Below are 24,467 nucleotides of genomic sequence, written 5' to 3'. Positions count from 1 at the left end.
CTGGCAGGCACTGGGGACCATATGGGACACTGGGATTCGAACCAACCACCTTAGGTCCTGTGTCAGTTGCTTGCAAGGCAAACGCCGTTGTGCTATCTCTCCAGCCCCAAGAATTCATATCCTTTTGATAAATTTATTTTTATTGTCTTCTCTATTTCTTGTTTTTTTTTTTTTGTTTTTTTTTTTTGCGATGCCTAGCTGTGCTCAGGGAACACTCCTGGTAGGGCTCTGAGTACTGTTTTAGATGAGGGGAATTGAACAGTGTCAGCCTTATGCAAGACAAACACCTTACCTGCTGCTATCTCTATGACTATTTCTGTTTTTTTTGTCTATAGTTTTAGTACATATACATTTTATTCAAACTGAATTTTATTTAATAATGTAATAGGAAGTTAATCTATTTGCTGGTTTTAAATATGCTATCAAGTAGTGTCTTAATATTTGTTGACATTGTGGTCATGTGTTTATATTATTATCATCATCATTAATATTATTTTTTGGGTCATACTGGCAGTGCTTAGGAATTACTGGCTCTGCACTCATGGATCACCCTTAGTGGTGCTTGGGAGACCATCTGGAGTTCTGGGGATGGAAGTTGGGCCAGCCTTGTGCTAGACAAGTGCCTTCAATGCTGCACTATCTCTCCCATGTGCTTATTTATAATGTAAATATTTCAATGAATTAAAAAATATCTCCTCTCCTTTTGACCCTCTTTCTCATCTATTCACTTGTTTTTACTCCCATTTTTATTTTAGAATAATACCAGCTTTTCCTACCCTTTGAGTTTGTTTCTCGGCGTTTCCTTTAACACTTAAACAAATAACTTCTCTCATCTGCTCTGGCTAATCTTCAGATGTGACCTTCAGGCAGGCCACTGAGATGCTAGGGCTTTGCCCGACCCTCTCCTCAGTCCAAGTCTTGAGCTTGTGTTCTGCACTTGGCCCTGTCCTGGGGTGGGAATGTGAAGGTACTTGAGGTACTACTTATTTCACTCTATCAGTCTTGTGCCTTCTCCTTTTTCTCCTCTTTCCTGCTTTGTAAAAGGGTACCCTAGGACACTGCTAACTCTTGCCCTGCCTAACTCTTCATTATTTTTATAATGATTTTAATAGAACTGGTACTCTTTCTTTAATTGATCTTTATCCTGATCCTTTAGAATAGTGTTTCCCAGTTGAGGACCAGTAGGCTTCCTATGGCCTCCAGGATATTTCAAGGGGTTCACAAGGGAAAGTCACATAAATAGGGGTCCATGGTACAAGACTAGTGTGTTAACTGGTAGGATGGGTTATGGGAGCACAGGAAGGAAATAACATTGAAAAGGACTGAGGGTAGAAAAAGGCCGAGAAACACTATCTATTCTATATTGTTTCAGGCAGTGTCCCTTCTCCTGTGGACAGTTGTCATAGTTGTGACAGAAGATCAAGTCTTGGTGTCAGTGTTTTATGCTTTTCTGTTAAGCATGTGTAGTGTGGTGACAGGAATCATGTAATGTATATATCTATTGGTCTGTGTTTTAAGTCATTTTGCTGCTGACTGCAGTTTTGTCCACTCTGAGACAGTGGACAGTAGGCATCCCTGACAGACTTTCCCTCTGGAACTAGGTGAGGATTAGAAATGGACTTGCTGTAACGGTGGCTCCAGGGTCCTTAATGGGCTGTCCCAACTGGGTGTCTGCGAAGGGGCTATTCTTAATTTGTTTGCTGTCTGCCTAGTATCTGATTATCTCTGAATTTCTCTGTCTCCTTCCAGTGCTGTGACACACAAAAGCAAGTTTTGATTCCCTGCCCGGATGTCTGGCTTATTCCTGCCAGTTTAGCTTCCTGGGTCTCATGTTCTTTTTTTCACTTGTCATTAGAAACAACTTGTTAGCGGTTTCCCTGAATGACCCTGCTTTGTTCACTGCTTGTTCAGAGAAGCAAACACATTCATGCATATAAGTACAGCACAATTAATTGAGCACCTATTGCAGCCTCTGAGTTCTACCAACCAACGAACCCAGCCAAACGTTCCTCGTCTTCTTGAGCTAGAGACCATTCTGGCATAAATGTCCCCTACTGGCATGTTTGCCATGGAACAAAATAGCACTGAGTTGAGATCTCCGTAATTCAGCCTTATTTAATTGTAGTAACTTCTCTTATTTTATTTATTTATTTATTTATTTTGGTTTTTGGGCCACACCCGGCGGTGCTCAGGGGTTACTCCTGGCTGTCTGCTCAGAAATAGCTCCTGGCAGGCACGGGGGACCATATGGGACACCGGGATTCGGGATTCGAACCAACCACCTTTGGTCCTGGATCAGCTGCTTGCAAGGCAAACGCCTCTGTGCTATTTCTCCGGGCCCAACTTCTCTTATTTTTAAACACTTATGTGCATTTGAACTTAATATGAGGACTCTAGTCTGGTTTCTTTTTTCTGCCAACACTGTGCCTCCAGCCCTCTCACATCCTTAGTGCTGCTGTAATTTCTACAGTTACTCCTGATCAAGAATACATCTTATTTTCTTCCTCTTTTATCTGGGAGGGGGGTGTTGGGCCATGCCTGGTGGCAGTGGCACTCAGGGGTTACTCCTGGCTCTGCCCTTAGAAATCGCTTCCAAAAGGAGCCAGAACGATGGTGCAAGGGATAAGGCATTTGCCTTGTCTGTGCTAGCCTAGGACAGACTGCAATTCGATCCCCCAGCATCCCATATGGTCCCCCAAGCCAGGAGCAACTTCTGAGCAAATAGCCAGGAGTAACCCCTGAGCATCACCAGGTGTGGCCCAAAACCCAAAAAAACTAAACAAACAAACAAAAAACCACCACACTCAAGAAATTGCTCCTGGCAGGCTTGGAGGACCATATGAGCTGCCCTGAATTGAACCTGGGTTCGTCCCACATCAGCCGTGTGCAAGACCCTTCCTTCCTTCCTTCCTTCCTTCCTTCCTTCCTTCCTTCCTTCCTTCCTTCCTTCCTTCCTTCCTTCCTTCCTTCCTTCCTTCCTTCCTTCCTTCCTTCCTTCCTTCCTTCCTTCCTTCCTTCCTTCCTTCCTTCCTCCCTTCCTCCCTTCCTCCCTTCCTCCCTCCCTCCCTCCCTCCCTCCCTCCCTCCCTCCCTCCCTCCCTCCCTCCCTCCCCATGATAACAAACATGATTGTAGTTGGGTTTCAGTCATAAAAAGAATACCTCCCCTTTACCAGTGCAACATTCTCACCACCAGTGGCCCCCTATCTCCCTCTTCCCCTACCCCTGCCTGTTTTCAATGCATTTTGCTTCTCTCACTCATTAACATTGTCATGATAGTTGTTAGCATAATTATTTCTCTAACTGCACTCATCACTCTTTGTGGAGAGCTTCATATCATGAGCCGGAGCTCCCAGCCCTCATCTCTATTATCTCTGGATATTACTACAATAATGTCTTTTATTTTTCTTAAAATTCATAGAAGAATGAGAATATTTGGTGTCTATTCTCTTCCCCTGACTTATTTCACTCAGCATAATAATTTCCATGTCCATTCATGTGTAGGAAAGTTTCATGATTTCGTCTCTCCTGATGGCTGCATAATATTCCATTGTGTATATGTACCACAGTTTCTTTTTCTTTTTTTTTTTTTTTTGGTTTTTGGGCCACACCCTGTGACGCTCAGGGGTTACTCCTGGCTATGTGCTCAGAAGTTGCTCCTGGCTTCTTGGGGGACCATATGGGACGCCGGGGGATCGAACCGAGGTCCGTCCTAGGCTAGCGCAGGCAAGGCAGGCACCTTACCTCCAGCGCCACCGCCCGGCCCCACACAGTTTCTTTATTTTTCTAATAATATATTTAAACATTGTGATTATAAACATGATTGTAGTTGGGTTTCAGTCATAAAAAGCACCCCCCCTTAACCGGTGCAACATTCCCACCACCAATGCTCCCCATTTTCCTCCTCCCCACCCCCTGCCTGTATTTGAGATAGGCATTCTACTTCTCTCATTAACATTGTCATAGTAGTTGTTAGTGTAGTTATTTCTCTAACTTCACTCACCACTCATTGTGGTGAGCTTCATATTGTGAGCTGGTCCTTTTGGCACTCATCTCTGGGCATTATTACAATAATGTCTTTTTATTTTCAAATCTATAGATGGGTGAGACTGTTCTGTCTCTCTTCCCCTTCTGGCTTATTTCATTCAGCATGTACATCCATGTATAAGAAAATTTCATGACTTCATCTCTCCTGACAGCTGCATAATATTCCATTGTGTAGATGTATCACAGTTTCTTTAGCCATTCATTTGTTGAAGGGCATCTTGGTTGTTTCCTAATTATGGCAATTGTAAATATACTGCAATGATTATAGATATGAGGAAGGTATTTTTGTATTGCATTTTTGTGTTCCTAGGCTATATTCCTAGGAGTAGTATAGCTGGATCATATGGGAGCTCAATTTCCAGTTTTTTGAGGAATCTCCATATTGTTTTCCATAAAGGCTGGACTAGATGGCATTTCAAAGAGCAGTGAATGAGAATTCCTTTCTTCCCACATCCATACCAGCACTTATTGTTCTTGTTCTTAGTGATGTGTACTAGTCTCTGTGGTGTGAGATTGTACCTCCTTGTTTTGATTTGCTTCTCCCTGATGATTAGTGATGTGGAGTATTATTTTCATGTGTCCTTTGGCCATTTTGTATTTCTTCTTTGAGAAAGTGTCTGTTCATTTCTTCTTCCTATTTTTTGATGGGGTTAGATTTTTTTGTTGTTGTTATTAAATTTTGTCGGTACCTTGTATATCTTAGATATTAGCCCCTTATCTGATGAGTATTGGGTGAATAGTTTCTCCCATTCTGTTTGTGGCTTTTGAATCCTAGTCACTATTTCCTTTGAGGTTCAGAAGCTTCTCAGCTTAATATAGTCCCATCTTTTTATCTCTGCTTCCACTTGTTTGGAGAGAGATGTTTCCTCCTTGAAGATGCCTTTAGTCTCAGTGTCTTGAGGTGTTTTACCTACATGTTATTCTATATACCTTATGGTTTCAGGTATGATATCAAGGTCTTTAATCCATTTGGATTTGACCTTTGTACATGATGTCAGATGGAGGTCTGAGTTCACTTTTTTGCATTGACTATTCAGTTGTCCCCAACACCATTTGTTGAAGAGGCCTTCCTTGCTCCATTTTGCATTTCTTGCCCCTTTATCAAAGATTAATTTTTGTATGTCTGCAGAACATTCTCCGAATACTCAAGTCTATTCATTGATCTGAGGGTCTGTCTTTATTCCAATACCATGCTGTTTTAATGACTATTGCTTTGTAATAAAATTTAAAGTTGGGGAAAGTGATGCTTCCCATATTTCTTTTTCCGAAGGTTTCTTTAGCTATTTGTGAGTGGTAATTGTTTCAAATGAATTTCAGGAGTGTTTGATCCACTTCTTTGAAGAATATTATGAGTATCCTTAGAGGGCTTGCATTAAATATGTACAATGCTTTGGGGGGAGTATTGCCATTTTAATGCTGTTAGTTCTCCCAATCCATGAGCAGGGTATGTGTCTCCATTTCATTGTGTCCTCTTTTATTTCTAGAAGCAATATTTTGTAGTTTTCTTTGAATAGGTCCTTCACCTCTTTAGTTAAGTTGACTGTAAGGTATTTGAGTTTGTGTGACACTAATATGAATGGAATTGGTTTTTTTTGTTTTTTTTTGTTTTTTTTTTTGGGTCACACCCGGCGGTGCTCAGGGGTTACTCCTGGCTGTCTGCTCAGAAATAGCTCCTGGCAGGCACGGGGGACCATATGGGACACCGGGATTTGAACCAACCACCTTTGGTCCTGGCTCAGCTGCTTGCAAGGCAAACACCGCTGTGCTATCTCTCCGGGCCCACGGGATTGTTTTTTAATGTCCATTTTTTCTCTATCATTGTTGGTGTATAAAAAGACCATTGATTTTTGCGTGTTAATTTTGTAGCCTGCCACTTTGCTATATGAATCTATTGTTTCTACACGCTTTTGGGTAGGGTCTTTAAGGTTTACTAAATACAGTATTATGTCATATTATGTCATCTGCAAACAGTGAGAGTTTGACTTCTTCCTTTTCTGTCTGGATGCCCTTGATATATATAATTTTTTTTGGGGGGTCACACCTGGCAGCACTCAAGGGTTACTCCTGGCTCTATGCTCAGAAATCACCCCTGGCAGGCTTGGGGGAACCATATGGGATGCTGGGATTCAAATCACCGTCCTTCTGCATGCAAGGCAAATGCCTTATCTCCATGCTATCTCTCTGGTCCTGCCCTGCTATCTTTTTCTTGCATAATCACTATGGCAAGAACTTCCAGAACTATGTTGAATAGGAGTGCTGAGAGAGGGCAGCCATGTCATGTACCAGATTTTAGAGGAAAGGCTTTTAGTTTATCGCCATTGAGAATAATTTTTGGCTTGTGGTAAATGGCCTTGACTATATTGAGAAAAGTTCCTTCTCTTTCCATCTTTTTTTTTTGTTTGTTGTTTTTTTTTTTTGCTTTTTGGGCCACACCCAGCGATGCTCAGGGGTTACTCCTGGCTGTCTGCTCAGAAATAGCTCCTGGCAGGCACGGGGGACCATATGGGACACCGGGATTCGAACCAACCACCTTTGGTCCTGGATCGGCTGCTTGCAAGGCAAACGCCACTGTGCTATCTCTCCGGGCCCCTCTCTTTCCATCTTGATGAGAATTTTTATTAAACCATCCTTGCATTCCTGGAATGAAAACTCCTTGGTCATGATTTATTATCTTCTTAATGAGGCATTGGATCCTATTTGCCAGGATTTTGTTGAGGATCTTTGCATCTATGTCCATCAGAGATATTGGTTTGTAGTTTTCTTTCTTTCTTTTTCTTTTTTGGTAGCATCTCTGTCTGGTTTTGGTATCAAGGTGATGTTAGCTCTTTTCCAGTTTCTTCTGTTGTATGGAGTTGTTATGCATCTGATCTTCCAGCTCACTGATTCTGTCCTCCCCTGCTGTTACTCTGTTGGAGAGGTTTTTCATTGAGGTTTTCATTTTGTCTACTGAGTTTTTCAGACCTGTTATTTCAGCTTGGAAAGTTTGATCATCTTCTTCTTCTTCTTCTTCTTCTTCTTCTTCTTCTTCTTCTTCTTCTTCTTCTTCTTCTTCTTCTTCTTCTTCTTCTTCTTCTTCTTCTTCTTCTTCTTCTTCTTCTTCTTCTTCTTCTTCTTCTTCTTCTTCTTCTTCTTCTTCTTCTTCTTCTTCTTCTTCTTCTTCTTCTTCTTCTTCTTCTTCTTCTTCTTCTTCTTCTTCTTCTTCTTCTTCTTCTTCTTCTTCTTCTTCTTCTTCTTCTTCTTCTTCTTCTTCTTCTTCTTCTTCTTCTTCCTTCTTCTTCCTTCTTCTTCCTTCTTCTTCCTTCTTCTTCCTCTTCTTCCCCTTCTTCCCCTTCTTCCCCTTCTTCCCCTTCTTCTCCTTCTTCTCCTTCTTCTCCTTCTTCTCCTTCTTCTTCTTCTTCTTCTTCTTCTTCTTCTTCTCTTCTTCTTCTTTCTTCTTCTTCTTCTTCCTTCTTCTTCTTCTTCTTTCTTCTTCTTCTTCTTCTTCCTTCTTCTTCTTCTTCCTCTTCTTCCTCTTCTTCTTCCTTCTTCCTTCTTCTTCTTCTTTTTCCTTCTTCTTCTTCTTTTCTTTCTTCTTCCTCTTCTTCCTCTTCTCCTTCTTCTCCTTCTCCTTCTTCTTCTTCTTTTCTTCTTCTTCTTCTTTTCTTCTTCTTCTTCTTCTTTCTTCTTCCTTCTTTCGTCCTCTTCTTCTTCCTTCTTCATTATTATTATTATTATTATTTGTGGTTCTTTCAACTTGATCTATGCTTTCTAACATTCTCTATATTTCTCCTCTAAACTCCTTATCTGAAAGGCTAGCTAGGTGGTTGGCACTTTTTAGGTCATCAGAGCTGCCTTTTTCATTCTCTATACATGGTGTTGACCTGCCTTGTTTCCCTATTGTTACACTTGTAGTATGTTTTTTTCCTATGTGTTATGGTGGATTTCATTGGTTAGAAGATGTGTGCAGCTGAGAAGCAGGGTGGCCACACTTCTCCTTTCTCCTCCTTTTAAATAAAAATCTATTCGGCTTTATTGGTTCTTTTCTTACTTCCTAATTAGCAGTTTTGTTGCAATTTACCTACCTTTCCTTTTTTTGCTTTTGGGTCACACCCAGCAGTGCTTATGATTTACTCCTGGCTCTGCACTCAGGGATATATCACTTAGCAGGGCAATGGGGACCAAATATGGGGTGCTGAAGATCAAACCCAGCTGTGTGCAAGATAAATACTCTACTTGCTGTACTATCTCTCTAGCCTTCCTCTTTTCTTTTCTTTTTCTTTTTGGTTTTTGGGTCACACCCATCCTGGCTCTATGCTTAGAAATCGCTCCTGGCAGGCTCAGGGGACCATATGGGATGCCGGGATTCGAACCACTGACCTTCTGCACGCAAGGCAAACGCCTTACCTCCATGCTATCTCTCTGGCCCCTCTTTGCTTTTCTTAAAGATGTTTCCCAAGTCCAGCTTTTGTCCTAGGCCGCTCTCTCTATCCACCTGCCCTTTCTTGGTAATATTGCCCATCAGGAAACTTGGCTCTCCATCCTTACGCAAATAAATTATCTGTTCATCCAAATTTGGCTCCAGTGTCTCAGTATTTGATATAGAGGCATGTAGAGAGATATAAACTCCAAATAGGATTAATCATCATCTTTAACTTCATGGTAATAGCAATATTATCTCCCACACCTGTACTTTGAAATCTCACACAATTACCACTCCATGGCTCTTCACATCTACCTGGTTGATGGTTGGTGCTTTTTATTTTGTATAATCCCATGGTCGGGTTGTTCTATATTAGTATATGTACATCCAGTCCTCCATTGTTCTGTTAGTATCTGTGCATCCAGGCCTCCATTCCTGGGTTTCTGGTAATATGCTACTGCCTTTATTCTTTCTCTACTTCAGATGACTCTGAGTACTCTGCCAGGTTAATTTTTCCTAAAACACAATTCTGCTTTGTTGTGCTGTTCTTTATGCTTCAGAAATTCCCTGCTGCCTTTGTAAAGCTGGATTGATTTGCTAGCCTTCCCAAGACCCTATCCAAAGGGAATGGATGTTGTGAGAGTCTGTCTTTTTTTTGTTGTTGTTTTTGTTTTTGGGTCACACCCGGCAGTGCTCAGGGGTTACTCCTGACCATACACTCAGAAATCGCTCCTTGCAGGCTGGGGCGACCATATGGGATGCCGGGATTTGAACCACCGTCCTTCTGCATGCAAGGCAAACACTCTACCTCCATGCTATCTCTCCAGCCTGAGAACCTGTCTTTTTAATTTTTTTCTCTGTTTGTGTCTTTATTTGTGTTTTCTTGGCTAATGGTTTGCTTTGCTCACAATTTTTAGTTTATCTTGAAGTTTCACAGTATTTCTACCTGGAAGTTTTCTGTCTCCCATTATAAAATAATGTTTATCTGACTTAAAATTAAGAGTGGTTATCACTTCTCAACTTGTATTGTTATTTCAATAACTTTCCAATTGGAATTAATGTGATATTCTTCCTTGTGCCTAGCTTAGTACTTGCCAGAGCATTTGCTGAATTAATGAGTCAATGAAGACATTTTTGAATCAGACCATCAGGCAGTCTGGACTTTCCCGTGAGCTTGTCCCACTGCCTTGTTTATCTAAGACCATCTGTTCCTCTTGCTTCTTGCAAGTTTTGGACAAACCTCCTAGTCTCTTCATGTATCATGGAATGACCTGCTATCATCTTTTCTATTGCTTCTCCTCTGAACTAGTGTTCATTTTAATTTTGAAGAAAAATGACCTCATTTGGGGGAAGGGTGTGTGGTATGGTGTGGTGTGGTGTGGTGTGGGGTGTGTGTGTGTGTCTGTGTGTGTGTGTGTGTAATTTAAAGGAAATGGAAGCTAAAGTTTAGAATGACATCTTGATCCATTTTATGGGAAAGCAGGCAGCCCACCAGAATTTTGGAAATGTGCAAGTTGGGGCTTGAGCCCTGGGCTAATGGCCAACTGAGTAAAAAGTAGTTGTGATGACATGTTCAGTATCCAGGTGGAGGGCTGGGGGGCCAGCTGCAGGGCTTCACATTCCAGTCCTCTGAGCCAGCAGCTGCCTCTGTTCCTTCGAAACAGCTGTCTGTGCTTCTGGGTTGAGGACTGGGTTCAAAGTTCTGGCAGGTGAGGCCGTGGAAGTGGGTACCTCTCTACAGTACCGATTGGGGGACAGTCTACATCTCTCTGCAGAATTAAGCACATCACAGTGGAGGAATTTTATTTTGTTGAATTCTAAGGACTTGACTTTATAGAAGTTATATTGAAGATCACTTGGTTTTAGAGAAGATCATTCCAGACCAATGTGTTAAACTTAGTAAATGAAATACACATTTGTTGAATACCTACTTAATTATAATTTTTACGTTCTTGATATCTTTCCATTTTATTTTATTTATTTATTTTTGGTTTTTGGACCACACCCGGTGATGCTCAGGGTTACTCTTGGTTCTGCACTCAGAAATTGCTCCTGGCTTGGGGGACCATATGGGACACCAGGGAATCGAACTCAGGTCCGTCCTGGGTTAGCCGCTTGCAAGGCAAATGCCCTACTGCTGAGCTAGTCCTCTGGCCCCTGTTTTTTCCATTTTATAAACCATTGTTTCTCCTCTTCTGCATTTCACAACCTGAACTGAACCACAAAGTTCCTTAGTCTACCCTTGTGGAGGTGTTTAATTGGAGTCATCCCTGTGAGGATGAAGACCTTGAAAAGAAGTGCAGGATGGCTGGAGCTTTTGGTAGTCTGTTGGCTGGGGAGAGTCCTGGGTCCTGGGGTCCTGGGTACCTTTGCCACTCTAGACATCCAAATAATTACCTTCTCGTAGCAAAGAGGAGTCCCTGGCTCGCTGCTCTCCAGTCATCCATTTTTCTCTCTGGTTTCAGCTTGTGACAACTGCACCACTCACAACGAAAAGAACTCGGAATCTGGAGAGAAGCACCTGTTTTGACACCAGCAATGAGCCATCCCAACTACCAGCTGAACCTGTGCCCTCTGGCCACCCCCAGAGGTAGCTAAAGAAAAATGGAGCTCACTCTAGCATCTGGGGAGTTGAAAGCCAGTGGAAGTGGGTCTGGGGCCAGCAGAGGCTAGTCTTAGGATGGGGTGGGAGAACGATTCTTTTGTGACCTGTTTAAATAGTCTCCCTGTTCTTTATTCTAGAATTAAGTTTGGTTTCTTGTTTTCTGTCTTTATTATTCTATAGAGCACAGCTGTTTATTTCCTCTCAAAAGTCACCCTCTTTTAGTTGTTCACATTTTCAAAAATGTTTGTGTCTATATAACAGCAAAGCAACCTGAACCATGTTGCACACATTTTCTGGTGCTGATGTAAAACTCATGTCTGATCTGTGTGCCTTTTATTCACTTGTCTTTACCCCTCTTTCCTTTGGTATTATTGGTTGAGATCATATGCTGTGTGTTCCATGCTCTTGTTAATCTTTCTAAATCAGAAGAAGGAAGGCAATCAAGGCACAAACTTATTGCTGTCCCATATTTCTAGGTGCGTCCCGTAGGCTTGATCCACATGGTGTTGGAACTTCACCAGGTAGCAGGAATTCCAAGAACAAGTCAACAAGAGCGAAGAAAAAGAGCATATTTGAGACCTACATGTCCAAGGAGGCTGTGTCCGAAGGTTTAAAGCGGGGAACGCTTATCCAGGTGCTTCAGACCTACCAGAAGGCTGGGCCTTGTTTGTGCTTTAATGAGGGATTTCGTGGGCCACTGTTGATGATTCTGGGCTGGTGCCTGGAACGACACAAGGACCCAGTAGGCTCTGGGATTGCCACTCCTAGGCATACCCCCACACCGCCTGGTGTCACTAATGGTGACAGTATCACACCCAGGAACAGCAAGCAGTGGATCATTGCTACTTCTGGGTTCCATCAGAATGTTTGATAGGAAGGGGCCTAGCTGGGCCTTGGCCAGGCATTAGTACAGCTTGAATAAATGAAGGTAAATGAGAGAGCTTTGTGTACAAGGGGTGCAGAAGGAGCTGCGGAAACAGAAGTTCCAAGTATATTGGCTTTGGTCACCCAAACACAGGTGCTGTGATTCACATGGATCCTAAATGGGCAAAAGTTAGCCTGGGAAGGAAGCAGTCAGGAGCAGCAGACAATATTGCAGAGCCCCTCAGAGTTCATAGAAGACTTTTTCACTAGTTTGCTGCTTAATTGCAGGTTGATCAAGTGTTCATTCTGAGCTCAGGATGGACTTTGAGCTTGTAGTTCACTGTGGGGAGGGGTATAACCATGAGAACACATGATTTGGGGATGAATGGGGAGCATTTAGACAAATGTGTAGTGCTGCTGGGAGTATTCTGGGTAGCCGGGTGGGTAGGGTTTTTGGAAAGATGGACTGACTGGGAAACAGTGGGAAGTAGGACATCTGGAGAACAGCCAGTTTGGGTATCTTAACTGAGTGGCATGGAGGTGGGAAGCAGGCATGGAGAGGTTGTGACTCTAAGAAAAACCTGGACTTGAAACTGGTGAAAAGCAGTGTAGGTCTTAGTACTCAGGCTTGAATAAGGAGGAGGAATGAAGGAGAGAAGCGGGCCAAAGAGTCTTTACTCGGAGCCCATTTCCTGGTTCTTGGATTAGCATAGAAATAAGGCAAGCATTATTTAGAAATATTGGCTGCCTCCTTTGCTGTCATTCTGAACACCATTTGGGTGTTTGATTGCGGACTCAGCCAATGAGCACTTGCCCTTCCTTTAACCACTTGCTGTATCTTCTGCTAGGCAGGTGCACTGCAGGTGACTATACAGTCTGATACAGGAAAGTGTTTGAAAGTAAATATAGATTTAGGACTTAGAGCTTCTAGCAGCCTTTTAATAAAAAAAATATCCTTTATATTTAAACACCAGGGTTTACAAGGTAGTTCATAATAGTGTAATTTTTTTCTCACAGTTACAACATTGTTCATGATCGAGTTTCACTCATACAGTGGTGTACAATACTCTTTCACAGTGCACATTTCCCATCACCATTGTCCCCAGTTTTGTTCCCACCCTCCCACCTGCCCTCTGCCCTGCCTGCCTTTGTGGAAGACATCTTGTTTTTGTGTTTTGGACCACATCCAGTGACACTCAGGGGTTACACCTGGCTATACGCTCAGAAATTGCTCCTGGCTTGGGGGACCATATGGGACGCCAGGGGATCGAATCATGGTCCATCCTAGGTCAGCACATGCAAGGCAGATGCCCTACCGCTTGTGCCACTGCCCTGTCCCCGGTGGCAGACTTTTTTTTTTTTTCTCTAGGAGACTTTTTTAAAAACACCTGAATTTCCTTTGTGAGCCCTTTCTTGGTGGAGGCCATGATGCTGTTAGACATTTGTCTACCCATTAATCCATCATTTGCTCTTTATCATCCGACACATGCTCAATTCCAGTTTTCTGGGCCTTCACATGCTCTCACATTTAAGATTTTTGTGTTTCTCCCCTTCTCTCTGACCACCATGCTCCAGGAACACACTGCTCCATCCCTGGCTCATGTTCTAGACTTTCCCTGTCCAAACTCTGCTCTTTGGTTCCTCTGTGCCTCTGGACATGCTGTTTCATGCCTGGAACCCTTTCTCCCACTCTCTTGATGTAATTATGCTTGACCTTTTAAATTCCAACCCAAATGTTACCCCTTGGAGAAGCGTCATTTTAGTTCTCACACAGAGCCATAGCCTTTATTCTAATCCATTACCATTTTTTGGCATTTGTGTTTCCTCAAATAGGCTATTGCTTCCTCTTGTGTTTCTTCAGATAGATTGTTTTCTTCCTTGAGATCTGGGGTCATATCTCATTCCCACAAATAAGCCCAATATATGACATTTGATGGGTTCTTAATAAGTTTATATTGAATAAGTATCTTTAGTTTTTCTTTCTTTTTTGAGGGGGAGCACACTCAGTGGCAATCATGGGTTACTCCTGGCTCTGTACTCAGAAATTACTTCTGACAGGCTCAAGGGACCATATGGGATACAGGGATTGAACCCAGGTCTGCTGCATGCAAGGCAAATGTCTTACCTACTGTGCTATTGTTTTGACCCCTGAATAAATATTTCTTGTTTGAATAAAGGATTCAAACCCTATCTATTGAGGATGAGAGTGGGGGAAGGTCAGTGAGTGTAACTTGAAGGAAAAATATTGGTTTAAGTCTGGTTTAGAGAACTTGTGATGGTAAGGTGAAGAAGTGTTGTGCAAAAACATTCTGTTTTGCTCCATCCTATTAACTTTTTTGAAGCAACTCCTTGCTGATAATAAAATCGAACCAAAGTCCAATCAGTATAAAAACTCTCATTCCCAGTAGTTTGTAAGTGATTCCTCTTAGCCTGTGTGACATCATGAGACTCTGCCGCCAGAACTTCCCTGCACAGATGAGAACAGTTGTTCTTCACAGATGGGGAAAGGAATAGGTTCCAGATATGAGGTCACCGTGTGAAACACACAACACTGTAAATAAGTTTTCAGAGGCACAGAAACAGCCCATCTGCTTTCTGCTGTTAACTTGCTATGAGCAAACCTTGATGGGTAAGGTGATAACTGAAAGAAAAAAGATACTTGAATGCTGTTGGAGAAAATTAAACTTGTAGATTTACTTATAAGCAGTTGTGAACTTTGTATTCAAACTTAAGTATTAAAATTTGTGACATTAAATTTTTTTCTTCATGTCCAGAATTGAAACATTTATTGAGAGATATTATGGAGGTATTTTTAAACAGAAGTAGAATAATGCCTTCACTTTTCAATGCTTTGACTAATGAGTTGACATTTTATTGAAGTTTTGCTTTATATGACAAGTTATCTGAAGTGACCATAGAAATCTTTTCCTTGTGTTTGAACCAACTGTTATGTACTTGTAGTTCTGGAGTTTTCTTTTTTTTGTAAACTAGTTCTCATGTCTTAGAACAGATGTATTTCCTCTATCTGTTAGTACAGGCATTAAGAAGTTTAAAGAGGTGTTGAGAGAGATAGGAGTATGGATAGAGAGCCCTGGAAGCCTGTATCAGGTTGGGATGATGACCGTGGGTCATGGAGCATGGAGAAAGTAGGATGGACTGATGGCAGGATCTCAGGATGCTGCAGCTGCAGGAGGACCAGGCTGAGCCTCCAGAGCTGCATGAAACATGATGTCACATACCCCTTCAGAAAAACAGAGCTGTTATTTGACCTCAAAAGAAATCAAATGGCCAGAGAGATTGTACAGTAGGAAGGGCACTTGTCTTGCAGATGGCTGACCCAGGTCCAATCTCTGGCACTGCATATGGTCCCCTGAAGCCCCATCAGGAGGCTAGCCAGATACAACCCCCTACCCCTGACCCCCTCTCAAAGAAAAAAAAAAACCAAAAGAGAAAGAAATCCTAGTTCAGGGAAGTGTGACTGGATGAGCTTCTTTCTGGGCTCTTCACTATTTGCTAAGGAGACAGACCATTCAGGAGGTGACATTACAGTGGCTGGCCCAGTCACTTAGAAGGAGCATATGATATTCATTACATTAGTGCCAGGGAGGGGAGGGGAACTTCAACCATCAAGATATTAATAAATTCAACACATTTTAATAGAGTTCAGCAAGATACAAACTGTTCAACAAATGTTACTTGATTATATGTGTGATACATATACCATATGAATAAGATAGACAACTCATGGGGAGTAGTGTGGGGTAAATAAAAAATAGTTGAAGAAATAAGGAGGAAGTTAAAACTAGTAAATGGTGCTAACAGGGAAGTATGAAAGATGAGGGAAAATATTTATGGAGCTACCTCACATGGGATAGTGTGGCCTCTCTGAGGAGGTGATAGTCTACGGTTGAGATCTGAAGGGTGAGGTTGAACGAATCATTTGCCCTGTTAAGGAAGAACATTATAGGCAAAGTTACTGGGAGAGTACTAAGTAGGATATTTTGGAACTTAGTGGGAATCCTCATTCCATGTGCCCATGTCCAGTGGGCATAGTTGGAGAACTGAGCAGCTGGCAGGTGGCCCTTTGGGTAAGTTGGATCTAGTGTTCTTTGAAGAGTAGTCTGCCGGGGAAGGCAGTCGATCTTTTTTTCTTCTTCTTTGTTTTTGGGCTACACCTGGACGGTGTTTAGGGCTTACTTCTCTCTCTGTACTCAGGGATCACACCTGGTGGAGCTCTGAGGACCACATGGTGCCAGAGGTTGAACCCAGGTCAGGCTCATGCAAGGCAAACACCATACCTGCTGTATTATCTCTCCAGCCCCAAGATAATTAATTTTTTATGCCTTTAAATATCTCTCTTGTATTTGTAATACTGGTAAACTAGATAGAGTAAAGGCTGGGAGACCATTTATGAGGCAGTTTGAGTAAACTAGGTATCACTCTTCGGAAATGTGAAGAGGGTGTGAAGAGTGAGAGAAGAGGATGTGTGTGGAGCTAGAACAGACCCTATATGTTGATGATTGCAGCATGCAGGTGAGGTAAAGGGATGGAGAAAGGATGATAAGTGGGAGGATACTGTCATCACTGATTGGGATACAGAAGACCAGGGTTGGGTTGTGGTGCTGATGTGGGTTGTTGGTGAGTGGGGAGAGTGAGCAGGTGGCATAAATAACCAAGACTTTCTGGTGGGGACAGTGTCAAGCAGAGAAGTCTGTGGTGGTGAAGTCCACTGGACTGCCTGGACTGGAATATGATGTGTAAGTGGGTGGTAAATCTTGATTTTCTCATCTGAAAAGAAAGAGGTAACAGTCTACTTTATAGGCTTGTTTTGAAGGTTCAACTAATTTCCTTCTTTCCTTCTTTCTTTCTTTTCTTCTTCCCTCTCTCAGGGCTTACTTGTGGCTCTGCACTCAGGAATTACTTCTAGAGGCATTCAGAGGACCATATGGCTTGCTGGGGATCTAACTGAGATCTTTTGCTTGCAAGGCAAGAACCCTTCCCCTATCTCTCCAAGAGTTGAATTTCTGATAGATAAAAAGATCTTTGAATTGTGATTTACTTGTAGTATACAGTGCAAGTGTGGCATTTGCAATAGTTTTTATTACTCTGAGAGGATCAGTTTACTCAGTTGAGGTGATTGCTGCCATGTGCTGGTTTTTCAAGGAAATCTGGAAATGCATATTTATGTGTGAAATTCCTCAGCTTTAAGCATTCTCAAACATTCTGGAAGCCAAATCAAATGTTTGTGATTGCCAGGTTTGGCTAATGAGCCCAGTTGTGTGGTATTTTTCTACAGTAACTTTCAGCTTCTTGGGTGTAGGCAAGAAAAAGGCAGATGTTTGGCATCGACTAAGGGTGAGGTTTTTGCTCATTGAATCTAATAGGTGGAACAGACCCAAGACCCAGGGTTTGCAAGAGCAGGAGCCAATGATAGTCACTGTAACAGTGTGAAATATCACAGGGGATATATGTATTTGCCTCTATTATTCTGTCATTGGGATGACCGAAATAGATTTCTCATTCACTGATTAGGTCTTCATCCACAGTTCTGGCTTAATACTCCCTTAAGGCCTAGAATTTCCTACATGTTGAGAGACAGGTATGTCTTGTTATGTAATTGCAGTTAATTTATGGAAAACACCTGAGGTTGGGGGCTGGATGCCAGAGAGACCAACTTGAGTAGGTGGTAGGGCTTCCGGTTCTATCTCCTGACTTCCTGGGAAGGGAGGGATGGAAGTTGAGTTCAAGGGCCAGTTGCCAATGAATTACTCAGTCAGTAATTTATAATGAAATTTCCACAAAGTCTGAAGAGGAGGGGGTTTCAGAGATCATTTACTGGGTGATCAGGCACCTCGGGAGAGGGCTTGGAGGCTTCACACCTTTCGTTACACCTTCCCCTTCCCTTGCTTTCCTGTTTCTGAAGTATGCCCTTTAGTAAAGCAGGGAGTGAAGGAGGAAAACAGTTTCCTGACTTCTAGTTGTTGCTCTAGTGAAAGTAGTGGCGCGTGAGGTGGGTATCCTGGTCAGAAGCAGAGGTGGAAATCTAAAACTGTGATATATCCCCTAGTTTGGAGGGGGGCTGTGGAGCCTCCAGTCTGCTGTATGGAGAAGAGGGCCTTCCTGGCTGTGGAGGGGTCTGAAGTGTGGTGGTCTTGAAAACACATCTCAGCCTATGGTGTCTGATGCTGTATTAAGTTGAATTCTGAAACCTTCAGCTGGTGTTCAAGAATGATTTTTTGGTATAGAGAGGCATTTTCATCCTTCCCAGTGCCTCTGGACCCCAGGCCATCCCTGTATAGTCTCCAGGTAAGTGGGTGCCGAGAATTGGTCAGTGGGGCCTGACCAATGGGCTGGATATCCCTGAAGACAGAGGGCTGCTAAAGTAGGGGTTCTCTTTCTCTTCTCTCTCTCAGTTCTCTCTCTCCTCTAGAAGGAGGAAAGCTGTGATCAGGCCCAGAGGGAGAGTACAGGGATTAAGGAACTTGCCTTGTATAGAATTCCCAGCAATGCATAGTCCTACTCCTAAGCATGTAGCTGGAATAGTCCCTGAGCAACTCTGGATGTGGCCCATCTCCCTTTTCTTCCCCAAAAGGATGATGATCAGAGTGTGATATTTGATTGTATTTAGTGTGTGTGTGTGTGTGTGTGTGTGTGTGTGTGCATGTTCGGTGTGGTATGTAATGATGACAAGATACAGGCTGTGAACATATATAGAGATCAGGCAGGTAGAGACAGATGTGGCTGAGGCAATCCGAAGGGTGAACACCCACAGGATGTATGGTCCTGTCTGTTTCTAGAACAGCAGTGGAGAGAAGTGGGCTTAAAGATGATACCCCTGAAGTTGTATAGTAGGAGTTGATCGATTGCCTGACCTTCAGAGGATCTGCTGAATGGAGGAAAAGAATAATTTAAGTTGCTCTTCCTTTTAGAACCACATCTAGTGATGTTCCATCTTATTCCTGGCTCCATGCTAAGGGACCATTCCTGGCAGTGCTCGGGGATCCTTCTGTGGTGCTAGGAACGTAATCTGGGTTGACTGCATGCAAGCCAAGCACTGTATTTCTATAGTACTTCAGACCCAAAGATACTTTTAAAGCCGCAGTGAGGGTGGGCATTATTCCCCTGCTTCTTGAAATACATGGGGAGGAGACCCATGAGAGTCCATTTGAGAAGACTTCACTCATGACACCGGGACAGCAGGTGATGGAGCACAGGAGTAGAGGCGAGTTGGAGGATTTAGGAGCCACATTGTTGAAGTTCTAAGTCTTGGGAAGGGTTCAGGAAAAAGACAGCCTTGAGCTAGATTAGGGCAGATTTAGGGGAAGGCCATCAAATTGGAAGTAGAAGTCTTTGATTTCCTTGGGTGTATGAGACGAAACCACATGGGAAATCTTCCTGAAAAGGACCATTTCTTCTTTTTCTTTTTAAAATGTAAACAAGGACCATTTCTTGACATGTTTAATTGGCATGGGTGGACCTGTGGTGGAGCTCTGGGCTAATGCTTCCATGCTATTGCCTGCACTTGGTCACCAGGCTGCTCCTGTGTTTTTAAATAGTTTTATTTTTTTTTTTTTTGTGATTCTCATTGGTGAATAGCATTTTGGAATTTCAGGAATGCAGCTTTATACTCCTACTGTGTGTCCAGGGCATACTATTTTCCCTGTCAAAGTTCCAGGATCAACCCACCACCCACTTGGTTCATTTCCTTCACTAAATTTTTACCCATTGGCAACTACCATAGTTTCTACCAAGTCTGGGACTTAAGTTTGTGCTTGTTTTTGCTATTTTGCTTGCTTTGGTAATTCTTATTACACAAATGAGTGAAACCTTTCAGCAATTGTCTCTTACTCCCTGGCTTAACTCACTGAACACAATCACTAAGATTTGAATTGCTGTGTTCTATCTACTCTGATGTGTGTCTTACAGTAATCTTCCATCCTTTCCTATGTCAGGAAGCTCAGGACTGGCAATCAAGGGTGGGACATCGAAGGTTTATTTACTGTCTATTTTTTAAAAATAGCGTTAGAGACCAAGCAATCTATCTTTTCCCTGAGACCAGCCTTGGCCTTTACTTTGTTTTGCCTTGCTTTTGTGTTATGGCTGACCCAACTATGCTTAGGGACTGTCTGTGGTCCCATATTGGCAGTGTGCATTGCAAGCACCTTACCTGCAACCCTAGCCTTGGGCCTTTGTCAGTGTTCTGTAGTTAATACATGATCACAGCAGAAGCCAGTCTGACCTTTCTTCTGCTTTACCACATGACAGGATATGAGAAGAGTAGCAGCAGCAACATCAAAATCTTAGGTTAGAAATAAAATGTCTGGAGTTAGAAAATAACTGTTAAAAAAAAAAGTGTAATTTGAGTGAATTGACTTTTACTCATTTGGAGAATCTTCCTTTGACTAGACTGTAAGGATAGAGACTGGGAGGATAGAGACCATTTTTCCACCCCCACAGCATAGAACCATCATACCCATTACTGGGAATTAGTCACTGAGTGAATGAGTGTTAGGAATCAGTGCAGTAAGCTCTCTTCCTTTCCCCAATAAACAGCTGCCTAGATGTGAATTCACAGTCATTTCTAAATTTGCAAAAAAGATCGTCATTCATATATATCATCCTATGCAGAGTTACAGTATGATAGGCGAAGAGTATTTTGCCCTGCTAGCCCTTCTTGTTCCCCTGTCCTCTTCATTCTATTTCCTTTCTATTTATCTGTCTATTTTGTGCACCATCAAGAATCAGGTCAGTGACTGTCTTGGGAGCTTTTTCCTTTTCCCCTGCTGGAAGTTGGCTCTCTCTCACTTCTTACATCCTTCATATTTGACTTTCCAGTCAAGAACTGAGCTACCAGCCCTCATTCTCAGTGTTGCAGTAATGATTGAATTAAGGACTGGGTGATTGTCTATGGCAGTTTTACTGGGGATATAGATGACACTGATCTGTTGTTTGTATATTTGTAACTCTAACATGGTGTACCAGTGGAAGAAAGAATTGTTTTCTGCCTGATTTTATATTCTCATCTATTTTGTTAGTGATGTACTTTGAAACCTTGCAACATTTTGGGTGAGAAATGTTATTTAAAACATATTAATAGCACTTTGATCTGGCCCTTAGAAAAACAACTGATTCCATCAAATGCCAGCTGGAACTCGGGGAGAGTTACAGCTTCCTGAAAGAGCCTAAAATACTGAATTGCTATTGAAGACGGCCCCAGGCCCCCACCTGCACCCCTTTATATAAATAGAAGTAGACCCTGATTTGGTGCTGGAATAACATGAAGTTAAAGGCAGACTGGGTGGCCGGGGCTGTTTTAGACAGGATTCCCATTTACATTAAGAATTGGTTCTGGGCCATTTTGAATTGTTGACTCATTCAGTTCTGCAGAAGGGCCAGAGTAAAAAAGAAATGCATTCAGTCCCTGGAGACTATGTATTCTGGTTGAAAATCAACTTATATCACTTTGAAAATGTCACAGAAACAAGCATTGTGGGCAGGTCTAGAAAATACAAGGGTTCTATTCTATGTGTGAGACCCGATTCCCAGATAACCTTGTGTTCAAAGTAAAGGCTTAGATGTGAAGACTGGCAATGGAGGCACATGAAATGCCAGTAGGTGTCACATTCCTGCTCCCTGCCAAGCTCTACTACTCACACCTCGGGCTGTTCCTAGCAAGGTGTGGGCATGAGCTTCTCTGATAGAGCCACTTTACAGGCCTTCAATGACTACTTTCCTGCAATGAGCTTGTTACCTTAGTTGGACTGGGCAATGGATTAAAAAACTTGGATAGAATAACATACCTATGGGAGAGCCATCGGTCCGTATCTAGTTAAATGCTCACAGATCTTATTTATTTTTTTATTTTATAGGGTGTATTGAGAATCAATCCTAAGAAGTTTCATGAAGCCTTCATTCCTTCCCCGGTAAGTGCAGTAATGTTATAATAAACTTAATGCCACATTTAATTTGTCGCTGTGCTCTAAAGCCGAAATCTTATATTCTGTATCAAGAGCAGTGTCATAAAGCAAAATTGAGGATGGCTGAGGATTTGTTTTAAGTTTAAATAAACCAGCTTTGCCTTTGGTTAATAAATCCCTCCACTGGCCTGAATATGGCACTTGGAATGGAAGGGGTGGCATTTATTCCTGGGCTATGAGGAGCAGCTGTGTGGTGTAGATACCCCTGCTCATGTAACTGGATGCTCTAGGCTTGTAGTTCAGTAGGATTTATGGGTTTTTCCACCTATTTAAGTTAATCTTTCTTAAACAAATGTGCTATCTACTTTCGATTTACTGCATGAGCTAATCTGCAGATTTGTCCAGAAATGTTTAAAAAAATTTTTTTTCTCTTGTCAGTCGGAACTTCTTACTTCACTTTTATGTAGGTGATAGGATTTGTTTGGTATAAGGCTCTTTACCATTGCATCTTTGTGCATTTTCTTATGTCTTTGGCTCATTTTAATAGACTTTTTCCAGTAAAAAAGAAATTCACTCTTGACATCATGAATGACTCTTTGGATGAGGCTTGATTGTTCAAAGCTGCATGAGCAATATTTCATTCCTGGCCTGATTTTCCCAGGCCACAGTAAATAGGAGAGCTATAGAATTATCTATTGTTTATAGCAGAAAAGGCCATAGGAATAAAGAGTTTAATTGTCTATGTCTATGCTGAAATGAAATGTATATTCTTGGGTTAATATGTTTCATTATGTGAAATGACAAGTCTAGTGAGAATGTGAAGTTCAGTCTGTAGTGCATGTTTTTGTTACAATAACCCTAAACTAACGCCCTACTCAAGGTCACTTAATTTTCTTTCTCCCTTTGTGTCCTATCAGTTAAAGATTCATATTTCTCAAGTTCAGGTCTGACCCATTCAGTAAAAAGTCCCACTGACATTTCATGTCGTCTGAGTCATATTCTGTGCTCTTAGAGGAGAGGTTTTATTTATTCACCCTGGGTTCTTGGATTATAGAATTGAGGTCAGTTCGGAGGTAGTCATTTAGCTGCAGGAGCACTTTTTTTCCTGCAGTGGAAGCAGAGGGAACATAGATGCATGACTCCAGAGTTGGTCTACAAGGTAAAAACTTGTTCAGTGATCCTGTTACCCATGAAAAAGCCTGAGGGCTGTGTCTCTGACGAGGTCCCTAAGAGTCTGTTTTCTTTTTCTGCATTAAAGAGAACGACCATTTCTTCATACAGACCAGTTCTGTTAGGGCCCAGTATGCCTGAAAACAGGGATTTTTAAGCATGACAATCACTGTCAGTGCAGTTAAGCGTTCTTCCTGTGAGGCCTCTGGGAACTGAACAGCTTGTGTGCACATGGGGCTTTGTACTCCTTGATTGACTGGTAAGGGGAACCATAGACAGAAACTAGAACCTCTTACTGCTTGCTTTATCTTCCCTGAGTATTGAATATCATCAGTTAGTTCCATGTAGTTCGATTCCTGACAACTATGGGGATTAGGACAAAAATGCCGAGGTGCATACATGCCCTATTTTAAATAAATATTTAAGTCTTAAACCCAACCAGCACACTTAGATATACTCATGGAAAATGAAGCAATTCCTTGCTAAATTACAGTTCCATATAGGTATCTGAATTCATAAGTAGACTTCTCAGATACAGGGTTCCAGGCCAATATATGACCACCTCCTTCCTCCCCAGTTCCAGTTTCCTGTTCCAGCTTCGCTGCTTTCCCATTTGGCTAGGACTATTTTACAGGGACCTCTGTGGGCATCTTATCACTCATGTCTGAGCTTTGTCCACAACCATGAGCCTCCTCTGAAGGTCAGAGGAAACACTGGTGACCTGGGGAAGACCCAGGCGTACCCTGGAAGTCTGCTTAGGACTGATTACTCCTGGATCACACATCCACTTGACACTGCCTATCCTTCCTTGGAATTAAACTGGAAGGAGCCAGAGCAGAGGTTCATACAGGCATAGGTCCTAATTAGGTTCCTGTGAGTTACATTTTTGTAGGTTTTTTGTTTTTGTTTTTGAGCCACACCCAGGCATGCCAAAGGCTGCTTCTGGCTCTGTGCTCAGAGGTGATCCCAGGTGGTTGCATGGAGGGGACCATTTGGAGTGGGGCATGAACTGGGGTCAGATTATTACGAAGCATATGTCTTAACTCCTGTATTAGCTCTCTGAATTCTCATGATTTACATCTGCAGTGTGTTTAATATGGCTTATTAAAGGAAGAAGCAAAAGTCACTGATATTTTAGGTGATGACTTTCCAAGCGTGTTTGCAAGTATCCCCTTTAAGATAAAAGGGGGTACATTTTTTCTTCTCTCACATTTTTCTTCTCTCTTAGCCTCTGAAAAGGAGCATAGTATGTAAAGTTCTGTGAGGATAGAAGGATGAGTACATGTTTCCCTTTTCTTGATAAGACATTTGAAATCCTTTTTATTTTTCATGGAGCATTATGTCCAAGGGGTACTTTTCTCTTCCTAGGAAGAGAAAACTCTGGTTTTCCAGGAGGACTCTGGCACCTGATAAAGGTTGGTCTCAGTGTCTGGGAAGGTCACTGGTCTTGTGGTGCTCAAGTGGGTT

General features: G+C 42.2%; 1 protein-coding gene across 1 annotated transcript in view; it reads left to right on the top strand.

Annotated features, from left to right (window-relative positions):
* Positions 1-24,467, top strand: part of DIS3L2 (DIS3 like 3'-5' exoribonuclease 2) — a 306,442-nt gene that overhangs the window by 41,640 nt on the left and 240,335 nt on the right. The window contains exons 2-4 of the mRNA XM_049769303.1: positions 10,910-11,034; positions 11,526-11,683; positions 21,783-21,836. Coding sequence (XP_049625260.1) covers positions 10,983-11,034; positions 11,526-11,683; positions 21,783-21,836 — 264 coding nt within the window. The 5' untranslated portion in view covers positions 10,910-10,982. The remainder of the gene's footprint in view (positions 1-10,909; positions 11,035-11,525; positions 11,684-21,782; positions 21,837-24,467) is intronic.

The sequence above is a fragment of the Suncus etruscus genome, chromosome 2, assembly GCF_024139225.1.
Source record: "Suncus etruscus isolate mSunEtr1 chromosome 2, mSunEtr1.pri.cur, whole genome shotgun sequence".
Lineage (NCBI taxonomy): Eukaryota > Metazoa > Chordata > Mammalia > Eulipotyphla > Soricidae > Suncus > Suncus etruscus.
Note: the sequence above shows the minus strand (reverse complement) of the source record. Positions and strands in the feature narration are given on the sequence as shown.